Source organism: Neomonachus schauinslandi, chromosome 3 (genome assembly GCF_002201575.2).
Source record: "Neomonachus schauinslandi chromosome 3, ASM220157v2, whole genome shotgun sequence".
NCBI classification, from domain to species: domain Eukaryota; kingdom Metazoa; phylum Chordata; class Mammalia; order Carnivora; family Phocidae; genus Neomonachus; species Neomonachus schauinslandi.
The window spans coordinates 75,235,734-75,259,473 of NC_058405.1; the positions used below are offsets into that span (position 1 = coordinate 75,235,734).

The 23,740-nt window shown below is 37.9% G+C and overlaps 1 protein-coding gene across 1 annotated transcript in view; it reads right to left on the reverse strand.

Moving 5' to 3' along the window:
• Window positions 1–23,740, reverse strand: part of LOC110570256 (phospholipid-transporting ATPase IB) — a 599,207-nt gene that overhangs the window by 427,592 nt on the left and 147,875 nt on the right. Inside the window, exons 12-16 of the mRNA XM_021678237.1 lie at window positions 18,897–19,024; window positions 17,953–18,030; window positions 15,146–15,234; window positions 12,280–12,324; window positions 10,548–10,623 (exon numbers count right to left, since the gene is read on the reverse strand). Of these exons, the coding sequence (XP_021533912.1) occupies window positions 10,548–10,623; window positions 12,280–12,324; window positions 15,146–15,234; window positions 17,953–18,030; window positions 18,897–19,024 (416 nt within the window). The remainder of the gene's footprint in view (window positions 1–10,547; window positions 10,624–12,279; window positions 12,325–15,145; window positions 15,235–17,952; window positions 18,031–18,896; window positions 19,025–23,740) is intronic.

Consider the following 23,740-nt stretch of genomic DNA (forward strand, 5'->3'; position numbering starts at 1 on the left):
ATTTTGGTGAGAATTTTTGCATCCATGTTCATCAGGGATATTGGTCTGTAATTCTCCTTTTTGATGGGGTCTTTGTCTGGTTTTGGGATCAAGGTAATGCTGGCCTCATAAAATGAGTTTGGAAGTTTTCCTTCCATTTCTGTTTTTTGGAACAGTTTCAGAAGAACAGGTATTAATTCTTCTTGAAATGTTTGGTAGAATTCCCCTGGGAAGCCATCTGGCCCTGGGCTTTTGTTTTTTGGGAGATTTTTGATGACTGCTTCAATTTCCTTAGTGGTTATAGGTCTGTTCAGGTTTTCTATTTCATCCTGGTTCAGTTTTGGTAGTTGGTACATCTCTAGGAATGTATCCATTTCTTCCAGGTTATCTAATTTGCTGGCATAGAGTTGCTCATAATATGTTCTTATAATTGTTTGTATTTCTTTGGTGTTGGTTGTGATCTCTCCTCTTTCATTCATGATTTTGTTGATTTGGGTCATTTCTCTTCTCTTTTTGATAAGTCTGGCCAGGGGCTTATCAATCTTGTTAATTCTTTCAAAGAACCAGCTCCTAGTTTCGTTGATCTGTTCTACTGTTCTTTTAGTTTCTATTTCATTGATTTCTGCTCTGATCTTTATTATTTCTCTTCTCCTGCTGGGTTTAGGCTTTATTTGCTGTTCTTTCTCCAGCTCCTTTAGGTGGAGGGTTAGGTTGTGTACTTGAGACCTTTCTTGCTTCTTGAGAAAGGCTTGTATTGCTATATACTTTCCTCTTAGGACTGCCTTTGCCGCATCCCAAAGATTTTGAATAGTTGTGTTTTCATTTTCATTGGTTTCCATGTATTTTTTTAATTCTTCTTTAACTTCCTGGTTGACCCATTCATTCTTCAGTAGGATGCTCTTTAGCCTCCATGTATTTGAGTTCTTTCTGACTTTTGTCTTGTGATTGAGCTCTAGTTTCAAAGCATTGTGGTCTGAAAATAGGCAGGGAATGATCCCAATCTTTTGGTACCGGCTGAGACCTGATTTATGACCTAGGATGTGATCTATTCTGGAGAATGTTCCATGGGGACTAGAGAAGAATGTGTATTCCATTGCTTTGGGATGGAATGTTCTGAATATGTCTGTGAAGTCCATTTGGTCCAGTGTGTCATTTAAAGTCTTTATTTCCTTGTTGATCTTTTGCTTAGACGATCTGTCCATTTCAGTGAGGGGGGTGTTAAAGTCCCCCACTATTATTGTATTGTTGTCAATGTGTTTCTTTGCTTTTGTTATTAATTGCCTTATATAATTGGCTGCTCCCATTTTAGGGGCATAGATATTTACAATTGTTAGATCTTCTTGTTGGATAGACCCTTTAAGTAGGATATAATGTCCTTCCTCATCTCTTATTACAGTCTTTGGTTTAAAATCTAATTTGTCTGATATAAGGATTGCCACCCCAGCTTTCTTTTGGTGTCCATTAGCATGGTAAATGGTTTTCCACCCCCTCACTTTCAATCTGGGGGTGTCTTTGGTTCTAAAATGAGTCTCTTGCAGACAGCATATTGATGGGTCTTGTTTTTTTATCCAGTCTGATAGCCTGTGTCTTTTGATTGGGGCATTGAGCCCATTTACATTCAGGGTAACTATTGAAAGATAGGAATTTAGTGCCATTGTATTGCCGGTAAGGTGACTGTTACCGTATATTGTCTGTGTTCCTTTCTGGTCTATGTTGCTTTTAGGCTCTCTCTTTGCTTAGAGGACCCCTTTCAAGATTTCCTGTAGGGCTGGTTTTGTGTTTGCAAATTCCTTTAGTTTTTGTTTGTCCTGGAAGCTTTGTATCTCTCCTTCAATTTTCAATGACAGCCTAGCTGGATAGAGTATTCTTGGCTGCATATTTTTCTCATTTAGTGCTCTGAATATATCCTGCCAGTCCTTTCTGGCCTGCCAGGTCTCTGTGGATAGGTCTGTTGCCAATCTAATGTTTCTACCATTGTAGGATACATATCTCTTCTCCCAAGCTGCGTTCAGGATTTTCTTTTTGTCTATGAGACTCGTAAGTTTTACTATTAGATGTCGGGATGTTGACCTATTTTTATTGATTTTGAGAGGGGTTCTCTGTGCTTCCTGGATTTTGATGCCTGTTTCCTTCCCCAAATTAGGGAAGTTCTCTGCTATAATTTGCTCCATTATACCTTCTGCCCCTCTCTCTCTTTCTCCTTCTTCTGGGATCCCAATTATTCTAATGCTGTTTCGTCTTATGGTATCGCTTATCTCTCGAATTCTGCCCTCGTGATCCAGTAGTTGTTTATCTCTCTTTTTCTCAGCTTCTTTATTTTCCATCATTTCATCTTCTATATTACTGATTCTCTCTTCTGCCTCATTTATTCTAGCAGTTAGCGCTCCCATTTTTGATTGCACCTCATTAATAGCCTTTTTGATTTCTACTTGGTTGGATTTTAGTTCTTTTACTTCTCCAGAAAGGGTTTCTCTAATAACCCATATTTTTTTCAAGCCCCGCTAGTATCTTTAAAGTGATGATTCTGAACTCTAGATCTGACATCGTATTAATGTCCGTATTGAGTAGGTCCCTGGTAGTCGGTACTACCTCTTGTTCTTTTTGTTGAGGTGATTTTTTCCGTCTTGTCATTTTGTGCAGAGGAGAATAGATTAATGAGAGAACAAAATGCTAGCAGAGTAACAACGTCCCCAGAAAATATACTCTAAACAAATCAGAAAAGACCTGAAGCAGTGGGAAAAGAAAGGGAAAGAGAGAAAAAAGAAAAAGAAAAAAAAGAAAAAGATAAAGATAAAAACAAAAACAAACAAAACAAAACAACAACAACAACAACAAAAAAACCAGAAGGTGATCAAATATGATCAGGCTGGTATATAGATCAGTGCCACACACTAGATTTGGGGTGTATTTTGGTCTTTTAGAAGAAAATGCCTCCCAAAATTTTAAAGAAAGAAAAACTTATATATGTACAAAAATAAGGGTTGATATGATGAAGGGATGGAATATGACTGTAAAGATGGAAATTATAAAAAATTTTATAAAAGGAATTGATAAGAAGTTGTTTGAAAAAAAGAAAGAAGAGGATTTAAAAAAAGAAAAAAAAAGGGAGAGGATGTGATCAGGCAGGGGAATAGAAAACACCATATACTAGAGATTTAGGGTATATTTTAATCTGTTAGAAGAAACTATCTCAAAATTTTAAAGAGAGAACAACTTATATATATAAGCCAAAAATACGGGTAACTACTATGAAGGGATAGAATATGACTCTAAAAATGAAAAATAAAAATGTTTTTTTTAAAAAAAGGGATTGATAAGATGTTGGTTGAAAAAGGGAAAAAGAAAAATTCAAAAAGAAAAAAAGACAGTTAAAAAAAAATTAACTTTGAAAGACTAAAGAATCATGGGGAAAAGCCATGAATTCTATGTGCAGTATTCCCCTAGCGCTGGAGTTCTGCCGTTCTCATTGATCGGTAAACTTGGTCTTGGCTGGCTGTTCTCTCTGATCTGGGGAGGGGCCTGTTGCCGTGGTTTCCAAATGTCTTTGCCGGAGGCAGAATTGCCCCGCCCTTGCCTGGTCCAGACTAAGTAATCTGCTCAGGTTTGCTCTCCGGGGCTTTTGTTCCCTGTGAACTTTCCGTACAGCTTTGGAGGCGGAGAGTGAAAATGGCGGCCTCCCAATCTCCGCCACGGAGGAGCCGAGAACTCGGGGCCCTGCTCCTCAGTGAGCCCCCAGAGAAAAGCCGTCAGTCACTCCCGGCTCCCCGGTCTCCAGCCGCACTCCGTGCTCACCCGGCCTGTGACCACGCGTTTCTATCTCTGGCACCCGACCCCGGGTGGAGTCTCCAAACCCAGCAGATCCCTGCGGCGCACTCCCGCGCGGCTCCTCCCGGGGGAGGAAGGTGAGTCTCCCCGGATCTGCCGCTTGTTGGGTCCCTGCTGGAGGAGCAGGGGCCCGACTGTGCCGCGGATCACGGTTTATGGCAACCCCAGGCTGAGAGCCGGCGCATGGGCTCCGCCTCTGCAGCTGGCTTCCCTGCTCCGTTACCTGGGAGCTCTGCCACACTCAGGCACCCCCGGTCTTTCTGTGACCCGTGGGTCCTGAGCCCACACTGTCCCGGAGGGTTCCACCCCCCGCTTAGCCACCAGAGTGACGTCCCTCGGCGGAGCAGACTTTTAAAAGTTCCGATTTTGTGCTCCGCGGCTCTATCACTTGCCAGAAGCGGCCGACGGAACCCCTCCCCCGCCGTCTATCCTCCCGAATATCGCCTCGGATTCACTTCTCCGCACGTCCTACCTTCCAGAAAGTGGTCGCTTTTCTGTTCAGAGAGTTGTTGCTATTCGTTTCTTCGATCTCCTGTTGGGTTTGTAGGTGTACAGAATGGTTTGATCCCTATCCAGCTGAATTCCTGAGAGGAGACGAAATCCAGGTCTCCTACTCCTCCGCCATCTTGCTCCGCCCCGGCTTTTAACACTTCTAAATATATGTCCTGGCATATTTTCTTCTTAATTAATTTTTTATTCATTCAAAAAATATCTACATGTCTACCATACATGAGGCACTGCACTAGGCATTTTATCTACTGCTTTTTATATCATGAATAGAATCTTATTTCTATTATATTTCACAAGTGTCCATTCAGATGTAAGTAAAAACACTGAATTTGATAAATGAATTTCATGTCCAATTGTAATTAACCTTTTGCTGGTTCTCCAAGTTTCAGTGGACTCTCCTGGGTTTTAAGGCAGCCAATTATTGTATCATCCACAGATGATGACGTTTTCCTTTTCTAACATATACACTTGAGTTCTTACTTGCCCACTTGGGCTAGCGCTTTCAGGAGGATGTTCAAAGCCAGGGGTGACATCAGGCCTCCTTGTCCTTGGGTTATTTTAATGCCAAGGTCTTTAATTTTTCACTGTTTGATAGGCAGCTGGCTATGCATTCAAGAGAGATTTGTATTTGCACATTCAGGAAACAACTCTGTGTTTTCTAATTTTTGCAGAGTTTTTGTCTTGGCTTTTTAGTCACAAATGGACAGTGACTAATATTTTAAAACATTTGTAGTTTCTCCTCTGACCTGTTAATATGATTTAAGAGCAGATGTATGGAAGAAAATAACTGTTCACATGGCTACTTCTTATCAGTCTTCAGGAAAAGGACATGCACAATTATAGTTCAGTGAAATCAAGTAAGGGGATTTACAGGTTCTCCAAGGTCTATACTACAAAAATGCTAAGAAATTTTACCCAAAAGCACTGTGACAATTGGGCTTCGATTCCAGATCGCCTTCCCCACCTGCAAACCTCTCCTCATATCTCACTAGCCAAAACTGTGTCAGGCTCCACCCCTGACCTAAGCACTGTTACTGGAACCAAGTCCCCAAACCACCTAACCACATCTCGTCCAACAGGGTGCTGGGAATCAACCACGGTGACGTCAGGTAATGGAATCTTTTGCTGAAGTGAAAAGTGACCATCTCTAGGAATATTAGTTATTAGCATTTAGGGGATATACTTACAACATAATGTTAATTTCTTGAGAAGGCAGGATAAAAAAAATTATATACAGTATGATCTCATTATCTTCAGTGTGTTTTTATGTGAGTGTTCCCATGTATGGAAAGGAATAGATTAAAATGTTAACAGTAATTTGCAGCAAAGGACAAAAAGGAATTTAGGGGATTAAAAAAAATATTTCTCTTTATATGAGAGTTTTCTGCAGTGAAAATAAATTGCTTTTTAAGGAGAGGCCACCACTCCTTCCAAGTTTCCAAGAGTCATCACAGCAGCTTAAGAGAACTGGCCCTCCAAGAGAGGCATTCTGTTGACTGCCAACAACAAAAGAGTCCCACGTTCCAACACACTCTCCCTTGTGCCACTTTCTGTCACGCCTCGCTCTCAGGCACGCTCTCCCGTCCTTGCTGGTGTGGATTACCAGGCCCTGCAGCCCCTTCAGTGAATAATCCCTCTTCCAAACTGGCAGGGCCATCTTTGCCCCTGTCTGCCGTGCTGAAATTGGTCCCCCGGCTTGATCTAGGGGCTAAGGTGGGAGGTGGGGACAGACCCTGAGGAAGATATGCAGTTTCTGGCAAGGCATCTTCTTTAGCTGAGACCTGGTCATGGGAGCACGGGGAAGCTACCATCTTCTATGAAGGGCCTTAGACCACTTCTGCAGGCCCACATGTTCCAGAAGAATCTGGGGGTCTCAGGTGCTCAGGTGCATCTACCCAGGAGACCCCAACCCTAGTCCCAGGGTGTCCTTCCTACTAGACTTTGGTGCAGATGATTTTGTGAGGCTGCCAATTCTGCCCTTCTAAGAAGTTCTGCCAATTTTACAATTAGGTCTTGGGCCTGCTCTTTGGCAGTATTGGCCTCAGCGTCAGGGGTTGAAGGAAATATTGAAAGGCTGCCAAGGATGAGTCTGACTTCCATACAGGGCCTTACATTGGTAATTCACTGACCTGGGATTATTGTTCTCTCTCTCTGATGTAAATGGTGATCAGCAACAACCAGTTCCACAGACAATTCAATGAGATAGAAACACATATATAAAAATGTCATATGTGGAAAGGAAAAAAAAAGATTGCTTTCTCCTGCATCTGTGAACTATGAAGTCCAGCACATCACCTCATCCCATAGTGAAACATGAAAGAGGATCTTTGATTTCATAGCAAATAGTAAAATATTTCTGAGAGCTATAAAGAGGAGTTGCACACACTCTCAAATTAAGTTTCCACTTGGAGTGGTAGGACAGACAACATTCCTAAAGATAAAAAGAAAATCCCTAAGACAAAGCCATTCTAACTTTGGTTCTCTAGTTAACTTGACATTCTATAATAAATTAGAGAAAGGAGACGAACTCCATTTGCAGCCTGTGGATGTTTGTAATCTATTTTAAACAAGTGCTCCGTGTTTGAAAATAATTTTTTTTTCTGTAACTTCCGAGAAAAGCCTTTTATAACTTCAAAGAACTGATTGTTGAAGACTGTATACATGTATGTATGCATATATATGTATATATATCTTTTTAGAAGTTAATTTTATGTGTTGAAAAATATACATACACTCTATCATTTTAACCATCTATAAGTGCATGATTCAGGGGCATTAAAAACATTCACATTGCTGTGTACCCACCAATATATCTATACCCAAAACTTCCATCTTCCCAACAAACTCTGTACCAATCAAAGAGTAACTCCCTGTTCTCACTATTCCCTAGCCCCTAATAACCTCTATTCTGCTCTGTCTCTATGAATTTGCCTATTTTAGGTACCTCATAATCATAAAATATTTGTCTTCCATTTAACAGATTTTAATCTGCACAAAATGCTTTATATATCTAGAAATGAGTATTTTTTATTTGATAAATATAAAAATAGAAAACTAGGCATGTATAAAATTGGCACACCAAATTACAGCTATAAAGTATTTAAATGTACATATACAAACAATTTCTTCTTGAAGACTCAACTCAAAAGTTCCAGGCATAAGCATTCAAAAAAAAAAAAAAAAAGGTTGTATGAATGATCTTCCTTGGTAAGTCTTTGGGAAATTATCCCACCAATAGGAAGTCATGGGTTAGCAATGTAATCAAAGGACTACATGAACCATTCCTTGAAATTTTCCATAGGTTGATTCTTTAATAGGCAAATTCCATTTTGGCTATCAGCCCAAACAAAGCTTAAAACATAGTCATAAAGGACCCAGAAAATCAAAAATGATGACCCAGGAAAAACAAAAGTTCTGTAGCAGATGGAAGTACTCTCTTGGGAGGAAAGTAAAGGTTTTCTTGGTCCAAATGCTTTAATTTTAGTCAATGGTCCCAAGACAATTAAGAATGTGGGATATCCATAGGCTAAAATCCTGAAATGTTTCTTCCCTTTCTTCAACCATATTTTGGCAAAATAACCAAGTGATCTAAGAAGCTCCATATTTAAAATGTTTTAAAAATCCATTAGGTACACTTAATCCAATCTCACACTTTCTGAAAGAAAAATATTGGAGCCTATGGTCTTCATTATTTATAGTTGAGCTAGATGTTAAATGTCAATGAGATAATTCACAGAGTAGCCAAGATGAAGAACACTTCAGAAGGCTTCAAATGAACATAGTTTAAAAAAAAACTCTGAACTTAGGCAAGTAGGCTTTTACTAAAAAATTAGAAAATAAATTCTCCAATCCATGGCCACATTATGCATTTAATGAACTGTGAGTGTCCAGATGATTAAAATAGCCTTTAAAGTCTTCATGTTTTCATTGATGCTTATGGTAACCTAAGTCAGGGCTTCCTTTTCATAAGGGCTGCATCTGCCCCTACTCTCAATGGCCTTCCCACTGGAATAAAAGGAAATCTGGCTCAGGAGAGTAGAAGGTGAGGAGGAAAAGGAAGAAAAAAGGAGCTCACTAATTTCTCTAAGAGTGGGGTTCCTTCCAAAAACGCCTGCCATTGTCCATGAGACAGGAAATGCCCATTAGAGGATCCTGATCCAAGCTCAGATGTCCACTCAAAGGTCAAGAGAGGACAGGCTAGAGAAGAGCATGTGATCAGCGGTCAAAAACCCAGCACACACACATGGGTTCAGTTTTGAAGAGAACGTCTTATATGTGTATATAAATTAACTGAGCTCAGTATTTCAAGATTCCAAAAATAGAGATCCCAGCAGCAAATAGAGTGTGTCTCCCAATGATCTCTTCTCCAAATGAGATTTGCCCCCTGTCCACTGGTTTTCTATACCAGCCCACATGTTAGGTGAATGCAAATACCATCCAGTGTGGGTGCCCACAATGCCCACATTGCAACAATTATGTTAGCCTTAACACCCATCAAAGAGATAAGACTCCTTTATCTACACAAAACAAAATCACCTTCTCAGGGAGTGTTACCATACCTATTCCTATGATGCAAAGGTATACAATGGCGCCTAGTGATTTTACATCTGTAGAAATCCCTTGAGTGTTTTTTATTCATCTCTTTCCCTAGTTCCTACAAAGGTGACTGATATAAACTACCAAGATGAATGAATAGATAAGTGAGTCTCTTACTTAAACAGGGATCCACTCATGTCCTGCTGTTCCTGAGCCCACACTGGGATCCCGAGGTACTCCATGCACTAGGCTCACCTCACTTCCTCTGCTGCTTTCTCACCTACTGATCTGGGCCAGGAAAACAAACTTCCTGAAAGGAGACTGACAGCAGTTTCCTAAGCCTCTAGGACACCCTTCCACCTTCTTACCCATTCACCACCCCAACCCAAACAGACACATTTAGGCAACCTAAACACTCTCTGAGTACTATTTGAGAATACCCGAGTCCTCTTTTCTGAAAGCAAGTCCTCACAGGGCCCATGTGTCCTCTGACATCCTTGATTAAAGCTACCCTCCTCTACAGAAGTTTCTTCTGAGATGCCACTCTTCTACTTGGAGAGCCTCTAGCCTAGTAGTTGGACCTACCTCTAACATCGAAATTCAAAAAAAAAGACCACATCCATGCCTGTGAGGGTGACACAGAGCATGGACTTCAGCAGCACCCACTGTGTGATCTGGGACCACTACAGCAGCATCACAGGGGGCTGAAGCAGAATGTCTGCATCCCAGCCTGTAGACATGGGTACCTTAACACACTCACATTTGAGAACCATGGCTGGGAAGGTTTTAGCATCAACAAATGGGCAAGTGCAGTGGAGAACAGGAAATTTCCTCACTGTGAATTCAGAGAAAGTCTTAAAAATATTTGTACCTTAACAAAACTTTGGAATGATAAAGTTTTAATTTTGTTCACGTGTACCTAACTTTGAAATTTTTTCAGAAAAAAATAATATCAGGTCTAATCTATACTGATTAAACCGGTTACAAAATGCTTCAATCATTAAATACTTTCCTAAGTTGGTATTTTTCAAAGTAGCTTTTAAAACGAATTTAGGCTATCCTATAGTTAATCCTGGTTTGTTGGAATAGTTGAGATAATGTGATGTCATAGTTAAGAATCCAACAGACTAAGGTTCTGAGTCTCATTTCTAGATTTGTTTGCTGGTAACTCTTGGCCAACTCAATATTTTCACACAGCTTCCTGTCACCTCTCTGGGGTGACTCAAGTGCTAAAGGAAATACACATCAAATGTTTGGCACACAGTAGGATGCTACAAATGCTACATGTTGTTCTGCCTTACTTTCCTTCCCTAAATTATCCTGGTCCAAGCTTATTGAGATTGCTTTTCTAAAATGCATGACCTCTTAGATTCACAACTGTGAATAGTACTAGAGAATTCTTAAAAAGCAAAAGAAATCCACAATGTTAGAGAATTCCATGGTAAGACTCATCTCAATCTTGATGTGCAACTTTCTATCTTCACCACATATTTAATTCAGCTTTTCATTAACTTATCCAGAGTATTAACCACATACCATTTATTTAAGATCACTTCCCTGAATACGAACACCAGAAAAGTAAAACTGCATCTCTTCCCCAAGGTCTAAAATTGCAAATTTCAAGACACTATACATACACATAAATAGAAGTGCACCATAAGCTATGTAATGTCCTAGAAGCAAAATGGTGGCCTTACGTGATGATCTTCAATGTTCTTCAAGAGCCTGGGGTCATCAAAGTCACATGAGTCACTAGGGGGAGGAGGCATCCGGCTGTGGGAGAGACAAGAAAATATTTATTCAGTTCAGAAGTTCCTTTAAAATTAGCCCAAACCTAGTAAGAATCTGTCTTCAAGAAGAACTACACCTAAAAAGCCTATAGATTTATATTAAACTTTTAAATATTTGGAATACTGTATATTATTTCAAACCTTGAGACAGAAAAATTTAGCCCTACTATAAGCAAAATATTTTTATAAGTTGCTATAAACAATGACATAGTTACAAGGAGATGAAACAGGCAGGGGTCAACACTTTGTCACTTTGGTTGGTCTGTTTAACTCCTACCATGGAAAACTTCAGAGTATCTGCTCAAAGTAGGTAAAATAAGAGGAATGATTGCATCACATCTGTGCAATCATTTATGGCCAGAGCTCATATGTAGGAGAGAGAAGGAGGCAAATAATTTTGAGGAAGGAAGCTTGATATGATGGCTATGTGCTATCACACTGAAGAAAGTATGAACGGTTAGGTATGTTCCTGGATTCCCACTTCCTCCTGAATCTCCTTCTTCAGGACAAAGACAATGGAAGAAGTGGCCACAATCAAGGTGATGTCAGTCTGAACTCTGGTTGTCAGAGTTTTAGTACAGCAGAAACCAGCAGCTTACGAGGGGAAGCGCCTAGAATGCAAGCTGATGCCCCCAGCAAAACCTTGGGAACGCTGAGGAAATGGCAGCCAGAGGTACCTGTCTGATAAGGGGAACATGGGAAGTAGGAGGGGTTCCAAGTCCATCTGAGGAAGAGTCAGCCTGCAGGAACCCTCCCTCATCCCTTGCAGCCAGGTAACTAAACCTTTTGCACCCAGCAAGCCATGGAAGGCTTATCATTTAGAGTAAACAGTCGGTCCTGGCTGATCATCCCATAGGGAAACCAGTCAGACATCAACTACACTGTCTCCCCTACACACAGCCCTGCCAATCAGCTTTGTTAGTATATAAATCTTAAAATATGAGCATACATCATCACTAATCCTAAGAGAGATGCAAATCAAAACCAAAATGAGATACCACTTTACACCCACTGGGATGGCTATTATAATATAGTAAAGAAACAGAAATTAACAAGTGTCATGAGGATATGGGAAAACTGTGTGTTACTGACAGGAATGTAAATGGTACAACTGCCGTGGAAAACAGTTTGGTGGTTCCTCAAAAAGTTAAAAATTACCACACAACCCACCAATCCCACTTCTAGATATATACCCATAAAAACTGAAAGCAGAGATTCAGATACTTCTATACCAAAGTTCATAACAGCATTATTCATACTAGAAAAGGTAGAAAAAGTCCAAATTCCCATCACCAGATGAATGGATATACAAAATATGGTAAACACACACAATGAAATATTATTCAGCCTTTAATGAGAATAAAATTCTGGTCTATGCTGCAATATGTATGTTACAACTTTGAAGACATTATGCTAAGAAGTGGGGAGTGAGCTGGAAGTACTAAACAAAGGACTTGCTATTTTTTGTTAAATCCCTGTAGTTCCACTACACTTTTAACACCATATTCATGTTTAAAATTTTAATTTGGTTCTCTCTTGGAATAACCATGAAATTTTATTTATAAAATACTCAGATAAAAATGTAATACAGAATTGTTCCTTCCCACTAAAGCATCAAGAAGTGCTAGAATCTACTTACCAAAAATCATCTGACGATGGTTCTCTTGTCAATTCTGGAAAATGACTGCCAGAAAGAGGGAAATAGCTGGTCACAAAACTGTAATCAAAAGAGGCACTCACACAAAAACATTCTCCAGGATAGATCATAGATAGGCCATGAAATAGTCTCCATAAATTTAAGAAAACTGAAGTCCTATCAAGCATCATTTCCACCTATAATGGTATGACTAGAAAACAATTACCAGAATGAAACTGAAAATTCACAAATATGTGGGGACTAAACAATATGCTTCTGAACAACCAGTGGGTCAAAGGAGAAATCAGAAAATACGTTGAGACAAAAGAAAAATGGAAATACAACATAGTAAAACTTATGTAGCAAAATCAGTTCTAAGAAGGAAGTTCATAGTGACAAATGCCTACATCAAAAGTCAAGAAAAATCTCAACCTAATTTTACACCTCAAAAACTTAGAAAAGAAGAAAAATGAAGCCCAAAGTTAGTATAAGGAAGAAATTAGTAAAGATTAGAGCAGAAATAAATGAAATAGAGGGGGAAAAGACAAAAGAAAAGATCAATGAAACTAAGAGCTGGTACTTGGAAAAGATATACAAAATTGACAAACCTTTAGCTAGACTCATCAAGAAAAAAAGAGGACTCAAAATCAGAAATAAAGGAAGAGAAATTACAACTGATAACACAGAAATACAATGGATCATAAGACACTACTATGAACAATTTATACCAACAAATTGGACAACCTATAAGAAATGGATAAATTCCTAGAAACATACAACAGACGAAGACTGAATCATGATGAAACAGAAAATCTTAGATTGATTACTGGTAAGGAGATTAAGTCCAACAGCATTTTTCACAGAAATAGAACAAACAATTCTAATTTATATGGAACTACAAAGACCCAAATTGCCAAAGGAATCTTGAGAAACAAAAACAAAGCTAGGGGCACCACACAGTCTGATTTCAGACTATATTACAAAGCTATACTAATCAAAATGGTACAGTATTGGCATAAAAACAGACTCCTATAGATCAATGGAACAGAAAACAGAGCCCAAAATTAAGTCCACACACTTAGGGTCAGTTAATTTCTGACAAAAGTGCCAAGAATATTTAATGGGGAAGAAACAATCTCTTCAATAAATGAGAAAACTGGCCAGCTACATGCAAAATAATCAAACTGGACCACTATCTTATACCATATACAAAAATTAACTCAAGATGGACTAAAGACTTTCATGTTAGACCCAAAACTATAAGAATCCTAGAAGGAAATGTAGGTAGTAAGCTCCTTTAAACTGGTCTTGGTAATGATTTTTTTGCTCTGACACCAAAAGCAAGGCAGCAAAAGCAAAAATAAACAAGTGTAGGACTACATCAAACTAAAAAGCTTCTGCACAGCAAAAGAAATCATCAACAAAATGAAAAGGCAACCTACCTATGGGAGAAAATACTTGTAAATCCTATACCTGGGAAGGGGTTAATATCATATAGATATATATATAGATATATATATCTCCCCATACTACTCAAGAGCAAAAAAAACAACAACAACAACAAAAAAACAATCTGATTAAAAATGGGCAGATCTGAGTAAACATTTTTCCAAAGAAGATATACAGATGGCCAACAGATACATGTAGATTTGTTCAACATCACTAATCATCAGGGAAATGAAAATTAAAACTATAATGAAAGATTACCTCCTACCTGTTAAAATGGTTAGAAGAAATAACAAGTGTTGCCAAAGATGTGGAACTCTTGTGTGCTATTGGTGGGAATGTAAATTGGTACAGCCACTATGAAAAACCATACGGAGATTCCTCAAAAAATTAAAAATAGAACTACCATATGACCCAGCAATTCCAATTTGGGATATTTATCCAAAAAAATGAAAATATTAACTCAAAAGGGTATATGCACCCCATGTTCACTGCAGCATTATTTACAATAGTCAAGCTATAGAAACAACCTGAGTCTATCAATGGATGAGTGGATAAAGAAAATATGGCACATATACACAATGGAATACGATTCAGCCATAAAAAGGAAATCTTGCCATTTGGGACAACATGGATGGACCTTGATGCTATTATGCTAAGCGAAATAAGTCAGACAGAGAAAGACAAATACCACATAATTTTACTTATACATGCACTCAAAAAAAAAAAAAAAAAGGCAGCAGTAGGTCATAGATACAGAGCACAGGTTAGTGGTTGCCAGAGGCAGGAGGTAGGGAGTGGTCAAAATGGGTGAAAGGGGCAAAAGGTACAAACTTCCCTTTATAAAATAAATAAGTCACGGGAATTTAACATACAACATTAAGACTGTAGTTAATAATAAATACTATATTGCATATTTGAAAGTTGTTAAAAGAATAGACCTTAAATGCTGCATCACAAGAAAAAATAAATTTTACTAGATTTATTGTGGTGAACATTTTGCAGTATATACCAACACTGAATCATTATGTTGTACATCTGAAACTAATAATGTTACATATCAATTAAACACCAATAAAAAAGACAGGCATTCAGATCAAAATATGAGTAAGACATTTATAATTATTAGATTATAAATATAAACTTATAGAATTTAAATTTATAGAATTAAAGTTTTAAAATTAAACTTATAGCATTAAATCCAGGGATTTCTCACTAGGTAAATATTTGCAGAATAAACTGGTTAACTGTTCAAAGTTGGGACTCATTAAATATTAAATACATTCAGTAGTAATTACGTATCTAAATCCCTTATAAATATCCTTTGAAAATATCAAGAAGGCATTTGGCTAAGCAGCTAAAAATAAACTTATTTGTTGGAAGAATACAAATCAAATTTTTAGTAAGTGATGAACATATTTACCCATAGGTTACTCCAGCAATGCTACACTTCTTGAAGTTCATGATATTGCATGTAAGAGTTCCAGTTTTATCAGAAAATAGGTATTTCACCTAAATCAAAGAATAGAAGAAACATACATCAACATTGTAGCTAAGATGCAGAGACCAATAGATCATGCCTCCCCTTCTATATTTTTCAAAATCTCTATTAATTTTATTTTTATTTTATTTTATTTTATTATGTTATGTTAGTCACCATACAATACATCATTAGTTTTTGATGTAGTGATCCATGATTCATTGTTTTCATATAACACCTAGTGCTCCATGCAGTACGTGCCCTCTTTAATACCCATCACCAGGCTAACCCATCCCTCTACCCCCTCCCCTCTAGAACCCTCAGTTTGTGACTGGAGATTATGCTAAGTGAAATAAGCCAAGCAGAGAAAGTCAAAAATCTCTATTAATTTTAAATGGTAAATATCCTTACAGTAAAATACATTTTATAATTATATACAATTATATATTATTATAAAATTAATATATTTTCACACTTAGACCACTTAAAAACCTTTTCCACTAACCAAGCCTAGAATCGAATTGTGTGGAAATGTGCAAAGGAGGCTTCAGTAACAGCCTGGAGCCATGTCGACCTATAAGCCTAAGCACTAAGTTCTACCATAAGGCATCTCAAAGACGCAGATCCCTCTCCAACCTATTCCCACAATCTCATACATCACTCCAGTCTAGTGTTCAATATATCAAGACAACAAGCTCAAACTTTGGCAACCCTCAAATATTTTTTAATCACTCCACTCCTAGTTGAATTAGGAAGGCATATACTGAAACAACACAGAACAAACAAATCTTCCTCCATCACAGTAACAATTAAGATTACATGAAGGCAGCATAGGACTGCTATAGATTATATATAACTTGCTGAGATACAAAATTTTACAGACTTAATACACGAAGCTTTCAATATACAAAGGTGAAAAGATAAAATTTCTAGAGGTCAACAAGCCAACCATTTTGACATAATTAACTGGATGCAAAAGAGATGAACTCAAAATGCATAGGTGCTGTGTGAATTATGTTCCCTCCGGTGGATCACGTGATGGGGAAGAAGGAAAAGAGTTCAAGATCACAAGAGGATAGTAGCCCAGTTCAGGCTCTGGATACTAACTAGTCATGTGGACTCTAGAAAAGTCACCTCATCCTTCTTAGCCCCAATTTCCACATCTATGAAACAAAGAACTTGGCCAGAAGATACGGAACATCATTTTACGTGTAACATCCTGGAAAATTATGTCATGGATTGGTTGAAGGGAGAGTAACCAGCAGAACTGTCTCCAGTAAAAATTCCAGTTTCTCAGGCCATGATTGCTGCTGGATGCTGGATGTACTCCAAGAATCACAAGGGGAAGCCATGCTTTATTGTTTTATGGAAGAGGGATTAATACTGTGAATTATTTGTTCTGTACTTTTTCTTAATGATACAATATAGGCAAATACACTATGAATTATTTTTAAAGCAATCAAAGGGCTGTCAAGTAAAGGAAAATTATTAATGTTCCTAAAGAAGTCAAATATTACATAGAAACAAAAATATTAGTAAGGTATGGGTAATTCATGCTCCAACTATAAATAAGTTTTTATATAAGTTTTTTATGCAGTAAGTCTAGGGGTATAAAAAATTCAGTAGAATCAGCCTTCCAATGAAGTGTTTCCTTCTGCCCCTTTTTTAAAAAATTAAAAGATTATATGAAAATGTTAAAAAATGAAAAATTTCTAATAAGGAATTATCCAGGTTTGCTCTCATTCTCCTATTATCCTTAAGTTCCAACTCAAAACTTTTTGAGCAAGCAAACTTTTCCCATATTCCCAATTAGGATGCATTATTATCCTGGATACAACTTGAGCACTTTTAATCCTTCAATTACTAGGATCCAGTTAATGGGTCCTGAGAACAATGGGATATTGAGCACTATGCTAGACTGACCAAGGCAACCAAAGACCTCATCCCAGACACATCCACACCCTCGAATGGGCTCAAAAGGCTCAAGATGGAAACAGACACCACATCTCTAACATGTCTCTCACTTTACTGTGTTCATAATTGGAGAGACTGTTATGGGGGCATAGAAGAAAGATCAAATAACTTTACCTGAAAAACTGTAAAAGGGTTCAAAGAGGAGGCAAATTTAGTCTGACATATATAGCACCCACCCCCTAGGGCTGTTGGAAGGTTTAAATAAGATGTATAAGGTGAAATTATAATCTTTAATTGCAATGCATTCAAAAGAGGGTATTCCTTACAGTAATTTCAACATAAGATGAAGATATAATGCAAAACACAACTCATTAAAGGCAATAGGAGTTTCAAGGGTAATGGCAGAAAAGAAACTCGTTCCCTGGAATGCTCCAGAAACAAAATCTAAGAAGTGTGAGAAATTTAATAGATTTATGTCCTTCAAATTAGCTGCCCCGTGTTTTGTAAGATTACCCAATACCTGCATATCTGAACCACCATTTTCGCTATCATTTATTCCTGATAAACAATTTTAATGTCCAGAGTAATGTTGCAGTATATTTTTTGTATTATTTTTTTGCAGGCACCTTCCAGATAATATATTGATGCCTTGAAAAGCAGGTCAAAGCAAACTAACATTTCTATTTCACAATACTTTCAAATGCTGTATATATAGCTCTTCAGACATCAAAACCACGTTCATAGACATCTATTTTTCTGAAATCTCTCGTGGTTCTAGCACTGGTCTCCCCTGATGCTGGAGTCACCACTACCCAAGTTCCCAAAGAGGCTCTCACCTGCCCAAGCTCTTCATTAAGGTTTGATGTCCTGGCCATTGCAGGAGTGTCATTTCCTAGATAATACATGTCTGTGTCCTGAGAGAGAAGGGGTGGAGGGCGCTTCAGAAAATATATACCATTAATCCTTCATTTAGACTAACACAGAAAAGAAGCTACAACAGATAATATTAGTGCTCATTTTTAATTTTGGGGTGAAAGTACAGTGGCTATTAGTATAGAGAAACACTGTGCTAGAGGAAGAAAACAAGCAATTTATATACAGAAGGTTTGGTTTTGAGATGATCATTGTATGACCTAGACTAACCCATACTTCTGAGTTCAGCCAATACCTCCTTCATGGGATTATTGTGAAGATCAAATAAAAATGCACATGAAAGCACCCAGTCTACAAATACTGGCTGCTGAAGTCCAGTGCTTCATGGCATGGCAGTTGCTTTAAAATTACACCTCTCCACTCTTGCACCAGAATCCAAGTTTATGGTCCCCATGACCTTTGACATGCAATGCACACTGAAATAGACACAACTACGAGACCTTTCGTGCAGCACTAATTAGACTGTAAAAGCAGGAGCAGAATTTGCAGCCATTTTGTCTCCACTTACCAGGAGGCATGCACCTGCTCAGCTCTCTGCCTCTATGATCTCCCTTAATCCTCACAAGAACCCCTGGAATAAATAGGGACCAACGTCCTCCAGTTTTGTAGACTAGGAAACTGAGGTGTCAGGTAACCAGTCATTGCCATCACCGGCTCAGGGACAGCCTTGCCAGAGATCCCTTGCCAGTTCTCCGGCCAGTTTAAGTCCCAGACCCAATCATAAAGGAACCATATTTGTCCTTTTCTGGCAGCTCAGCTGAAGGACTGATGCTCTGAGAGAGTATGAGAAAATACTGGTTGACATTGCTCCAGCAGCTCAGCTTTGAGACTCTGCTGTGATACTCACCCAGTTTATAAAAAGGGCTTGAGTGTATTTCACAACCTCAAGGGTCACCAACAGACTGATGGGAATAAGATTGTTGTATAAGATGATGAACGTCAACAAGTTATATCCAAAATTATCTGAGGTCGTGTCTGTGGACGAAAACCAAAGTACCTGTATCACTTTAGTTCATCTCGTTCAGTTTCCTTTTACTTTATTTTTGTGGACTTTTTCTAAAGATGTTCACCAAAAAAGTCTACAGGCTTATGTATAAATTTAGAGATTTGAGTTAAAACAGTTATGGAGCACTTAGTATATGGTATGAACTATGAATACAAAGACTATTAATACAATCTCTTCTAGTAAAGAGCTGGCTTCTAACAGGATGTTGTAGGGGAGGGAGTGAGCAGGAGTGGGCAGGAGTGAGCATGCGCCTTCCTGACCATGCAGCAGCATACATCTACTGAGGAGGAGTTCATAGGGCATTGCTGAAACCGGAAGAGGTTTATTTTAATGGGAAGGCATGGTCACTGAAGGCCATCCAGAAGAACAGAGGCTTTAGTAAGTTTTGGCAGAAAGAGAGAAGACAGCTAACTAAAAAGGATGCAGAAAAGAAGACAGGCATGTCAAATGGCTGTAAGGAATATCTACAACCTTACTAAGGTAAGAGTCCATCTGGGATACTCCAAAGAGTTTGTAAGATATAAAAAAGTGTCAACGGTAGCAGGTAAAAAGAGGGAAGCAGGAAGACTGGAGCTATTTATTGAAGATAACAGAAGAAAATCTTAACAGAAGAGGACCCCTAATGATGGATCAAGACCCCTAGGGGACAAAATCCAAAGCAGAAGTAGAGTCAGCTTAGACAGGAAGAGGAACCAGGGGAGAGAAAAGAGGTACAAGGTCTGTATCAAAAGAGAAAAGTTCTTTCCTGATGACCATGACACCCTGGTTAAAGGAAAGAGTACTAAGAGCTTAACTTGGCAAGAGGTGAGGAAAGGTTGCAGTAGGCTAAAGGTTTGACTGGTATCAAAGACGCCTCTTGAGGGGAACTGGTATTTCAAGATAGCAAAAGGCTAGGATTGGAGATTAGTAATTTGTAAGGACTTCAAAACACACTTGAGCTTTACCTCCAGGAAATTAGTCAAATGGTAGTGGTTTGACTCAGCCTCCAAGTTCTGGAGGGTAGCTGTGATGGCAGCATAAGGGGCTGGTAAAGGTTAACAGGGAGTAGGCACAAGCTAATCAGTAGTTTCACCTTCCTACCATCCCTTCATTTTCTTCTCTCCTACCAAGGCTTCTGTTTTTCCTGTCGATTGTTTCTTTTCTTTCTGACATGTTACTTTGCAACCTTGTTCTTTTGAACTAAGTAGTTGCTAAATAGGATCTCTAAGTACCAATAGTTAACAAATGTCTCTGAGGTATAATTTCCTTAGGAAGAAATATCTGACAATTAGAATTATGTATTAAGAAATTTCAAATGTCAGGTTTGAATACAGGCCAAAAGCAACTTTGAGTCATCATATATATTATCAATAAGCAGAGCACATTCGGGGAAGACCCTATGTATAAAAGTTCATTCAGCCAAACAAAAACAATCAAGTGGAGATGATGGAGGACAGAATCTGATAGAAATTGAAGTCAAAGCTCCAACAGTGACAATGTAACTGTGAAGTCTGATGGCTTTTAACAGAGCTACTCCAACTTTTCCATAAGAGAACAAAGCAGACAGCATTATGGGTGGGACATAAAGACTATTCTTCCATCATGAATCATACAGCTAGTACTGGAGTTTGAAATTAGGCAATTTAAATGCCAGCTTCCACAAAGCCTGTATACCAAGATTATGCCAATGCTGTTTATTTACCCAGATCATGACATTTTGAAACTATATATGTACACAAAGATTCAATCTTCATATTTGAAGCTAGACATACCCAAATTTTAAGAACCAAAACCAAGAGTTTTGATTCCACCTACAACTCGAGTCCCAGTCACATTTGTAAAGTGGCAATAATAGTTCTCCTGGGCATTCAAAAGTGTTTGATTTTTTTGCATGAGATAATTAGAAAAGGAAAAAATGTTTTTATCAGTTTAACCAAAATATATTTAAAGAATAACAAAAACTTCAAGCAAAGATTCCAAAGTTTTAAAATTCAGATTTATTTTTAAAAATATTTTGTCATTAAATTTTATTTATTTTTGGAATTGCTATGTAAGGAGATTGGCAAATCTCTCAAAAAAAGGAAGCAATAAAACTGAATAAAATTATCAAAAACAAACATTTAAAGTGCTTGGAAAGTGATCACAGTGCATACAAAAAATTCAAAAGCATGTATTCAAAAATTCTACTTAATCTAAGTGGAAACCTTAGGCATTTAAGTCAGAAGCTATTTCCCTCTCCTTTCCCCTTGAGCCATGATGTTTAAATTCTGTTCTGGGTGGGTGGTTGGGACTGACAACTTGAATCCCCTCCACCCCATGCCCCCAGCTCCATATTGCAGAAATTCTGTCCCAGGGTGAGGCAGGCTGGTACTCTTAGAGTAAAGCAGATTGTCAGGACAGGAACAGCCTGAGAAAGATGACATTATTTGGAACACAGCATGAAAAAAGCCACGCCGAGGGCACTGTCAAAAACAATAGAGATTCCAGTGGCTAATAATCAGGGAAGACAAATATCTCACAATACTAGTAGGAGCAAACAAACCAGAAGACTAGCCAGAAATTAAACAAAGATATCCATGGAAAGAAATGGCCAAAGAAACCTTGGTAAGATCACACTCAATCCTGGTGGTCCAGAAGGTCATGTCCATGCATAAGGCTGCACCTGCTTAGGAGAGACCAGAGAGGGTACTTGTGAGCAACTAGTCCCTGATTGAATGTGGGCAGACTTTAAATTCCCCAAACACTGAAGGCATTCTACAAGCCACACATAGGTCAAACAACCTCTGACCAATCACTGGCTAACCTCTAAGCTATGCTGACCTCTAGGAATCCAGGCTTGAAAATAAAAACAAGGAGAAGAGTGATTGCTAATGAAGATAGGGTTTCTTTCTGTGGTGATGAAAATGTTCTAACGTTAGGTAAGAGGTAAAGGTTGCACAATCTGTGAATATACTACAAACCACTATATATCTTAAACTATACATTTGAAAAGCAATAAAAAGTCAGAACATGGAAATAAAACTGAGCAGTAACAGCAGAGGCTATACACTGCAGGAGAAAACAGACTTCACAGAATCTTTCCAGGCAAGTCACTAAACAGATAAAAAACAGCAACAAGCCCCAGGAGGAAGAGGAAACAGAATCCAGAACTGCCCCAACATATTATCTAAAGCACCCAGTTTTCAACAACAAAGAAATATGAAACTACAAAGAAACAGGAAAAAAAGCAATAGAAACTGCCTTTAAGGGGGGACCCAGATGATGGACCAAAGACTTCAAAGAAGCTGTTATAAATATATTTAAAGAACTAAAAGAAACCGTTTAAAGAATTAAAAGAAAGTATGATGACAATGATTGTTTAATCAGAGAACATTAAGAAAGAGATAAAAGAAAGAACCAAGTAGAAATTATGAAACTGAAAAAAAATCAGTTTTTTTCAGAAGAGTAGATGTGAGCTAGCAGAAGAAAGAAACAAACTTTAATGTAGATCAATAGAGCTTACCTAATCTCAAAAAGAGAAAGAAAACAAAATAAGGAAAAATTAACAGAGCCTAAGGTCACATCATTTGGACCAACTGGTACATAATGGAATTACCAGAAAGAAGGGAGTGAAGATGTGGCAGAAACAATATTTGAATAAATAATAGCTGAAAACTTCCCAAATTTGATGAAAAATATTAACATACACATCCAAAAAGCTCAACAAACTCCAAACAAAATAAACTCGAAGTTATTGAAAACCAAGGACAATTTTGAAAGTAGCAATAGAAAATGACTCACATACAAGGGAAAAAGTAAGTTTAACAGCTGACTTCCCATCAGTACAATGGAGGCCAGAAGGCAGTGGGATGGCATATGCAAAGTACTGAAAGGAAAAAGAACATAACCAAGAATTCTACAAGAATCCTGTATCAGCAAAACTGTGCTTCAAAAACAAAGGAGAAATTAACACATTCCAAGATAAAAACAGAGAATTTGTTGCTCTCCAATCTGCCTTACGAGAAATTCTCCAGGATGAAAGAAAATGACACCAGACAGGAATTAAATCCACATAAACAAAGGATATTGGTAAAGGTAATAACACAACAGGTACTTATAAAAGACAATTACATATTTTTTATCCTTTCTTTTGGACTTAAAAAAACATGGCAAAAATGATTATAAAAGTGCATCATTGGCCTTATACACAGATGTAATATATATATGACAGCCCAAAGCAATGACAGGATAAAGCTACATGAAGCAAAGAAATAACACAAGCTGGTAACTCAAATCTGTGGAAGAAATGAAGAGTACTAGAAATGGTAAATAAGTAGGTTCATGTACACTCTCTAAGTGTATTTTCTTTTTGCTTAATCGACATTAAATAATATAAAGCAACAATTATAACACTGGATTACTGGGTTGATAACAGATGTAATATATATGATAATAGCACAATGCAGGGCAAGAAATGAATCTATACTGGAGTAAAATTTCTGTATTTTACTGGAATTTAGTATTAATCTGAAGCAAATGCTGATTAACTAAGACATTTATTGTAATCCCTAGAGCAACCACTAAGAAAATAACTCAAAAAATAGTTAAAAATACAATCATTTGAATATAAAACAATCCCCACATGTGTCCATCCTTCATTTCATCACGACTCCTAATCTTTCAAGAAGGCTGGCCTTTTATAGAGTAGCCAAAAGAATGAAGGATGG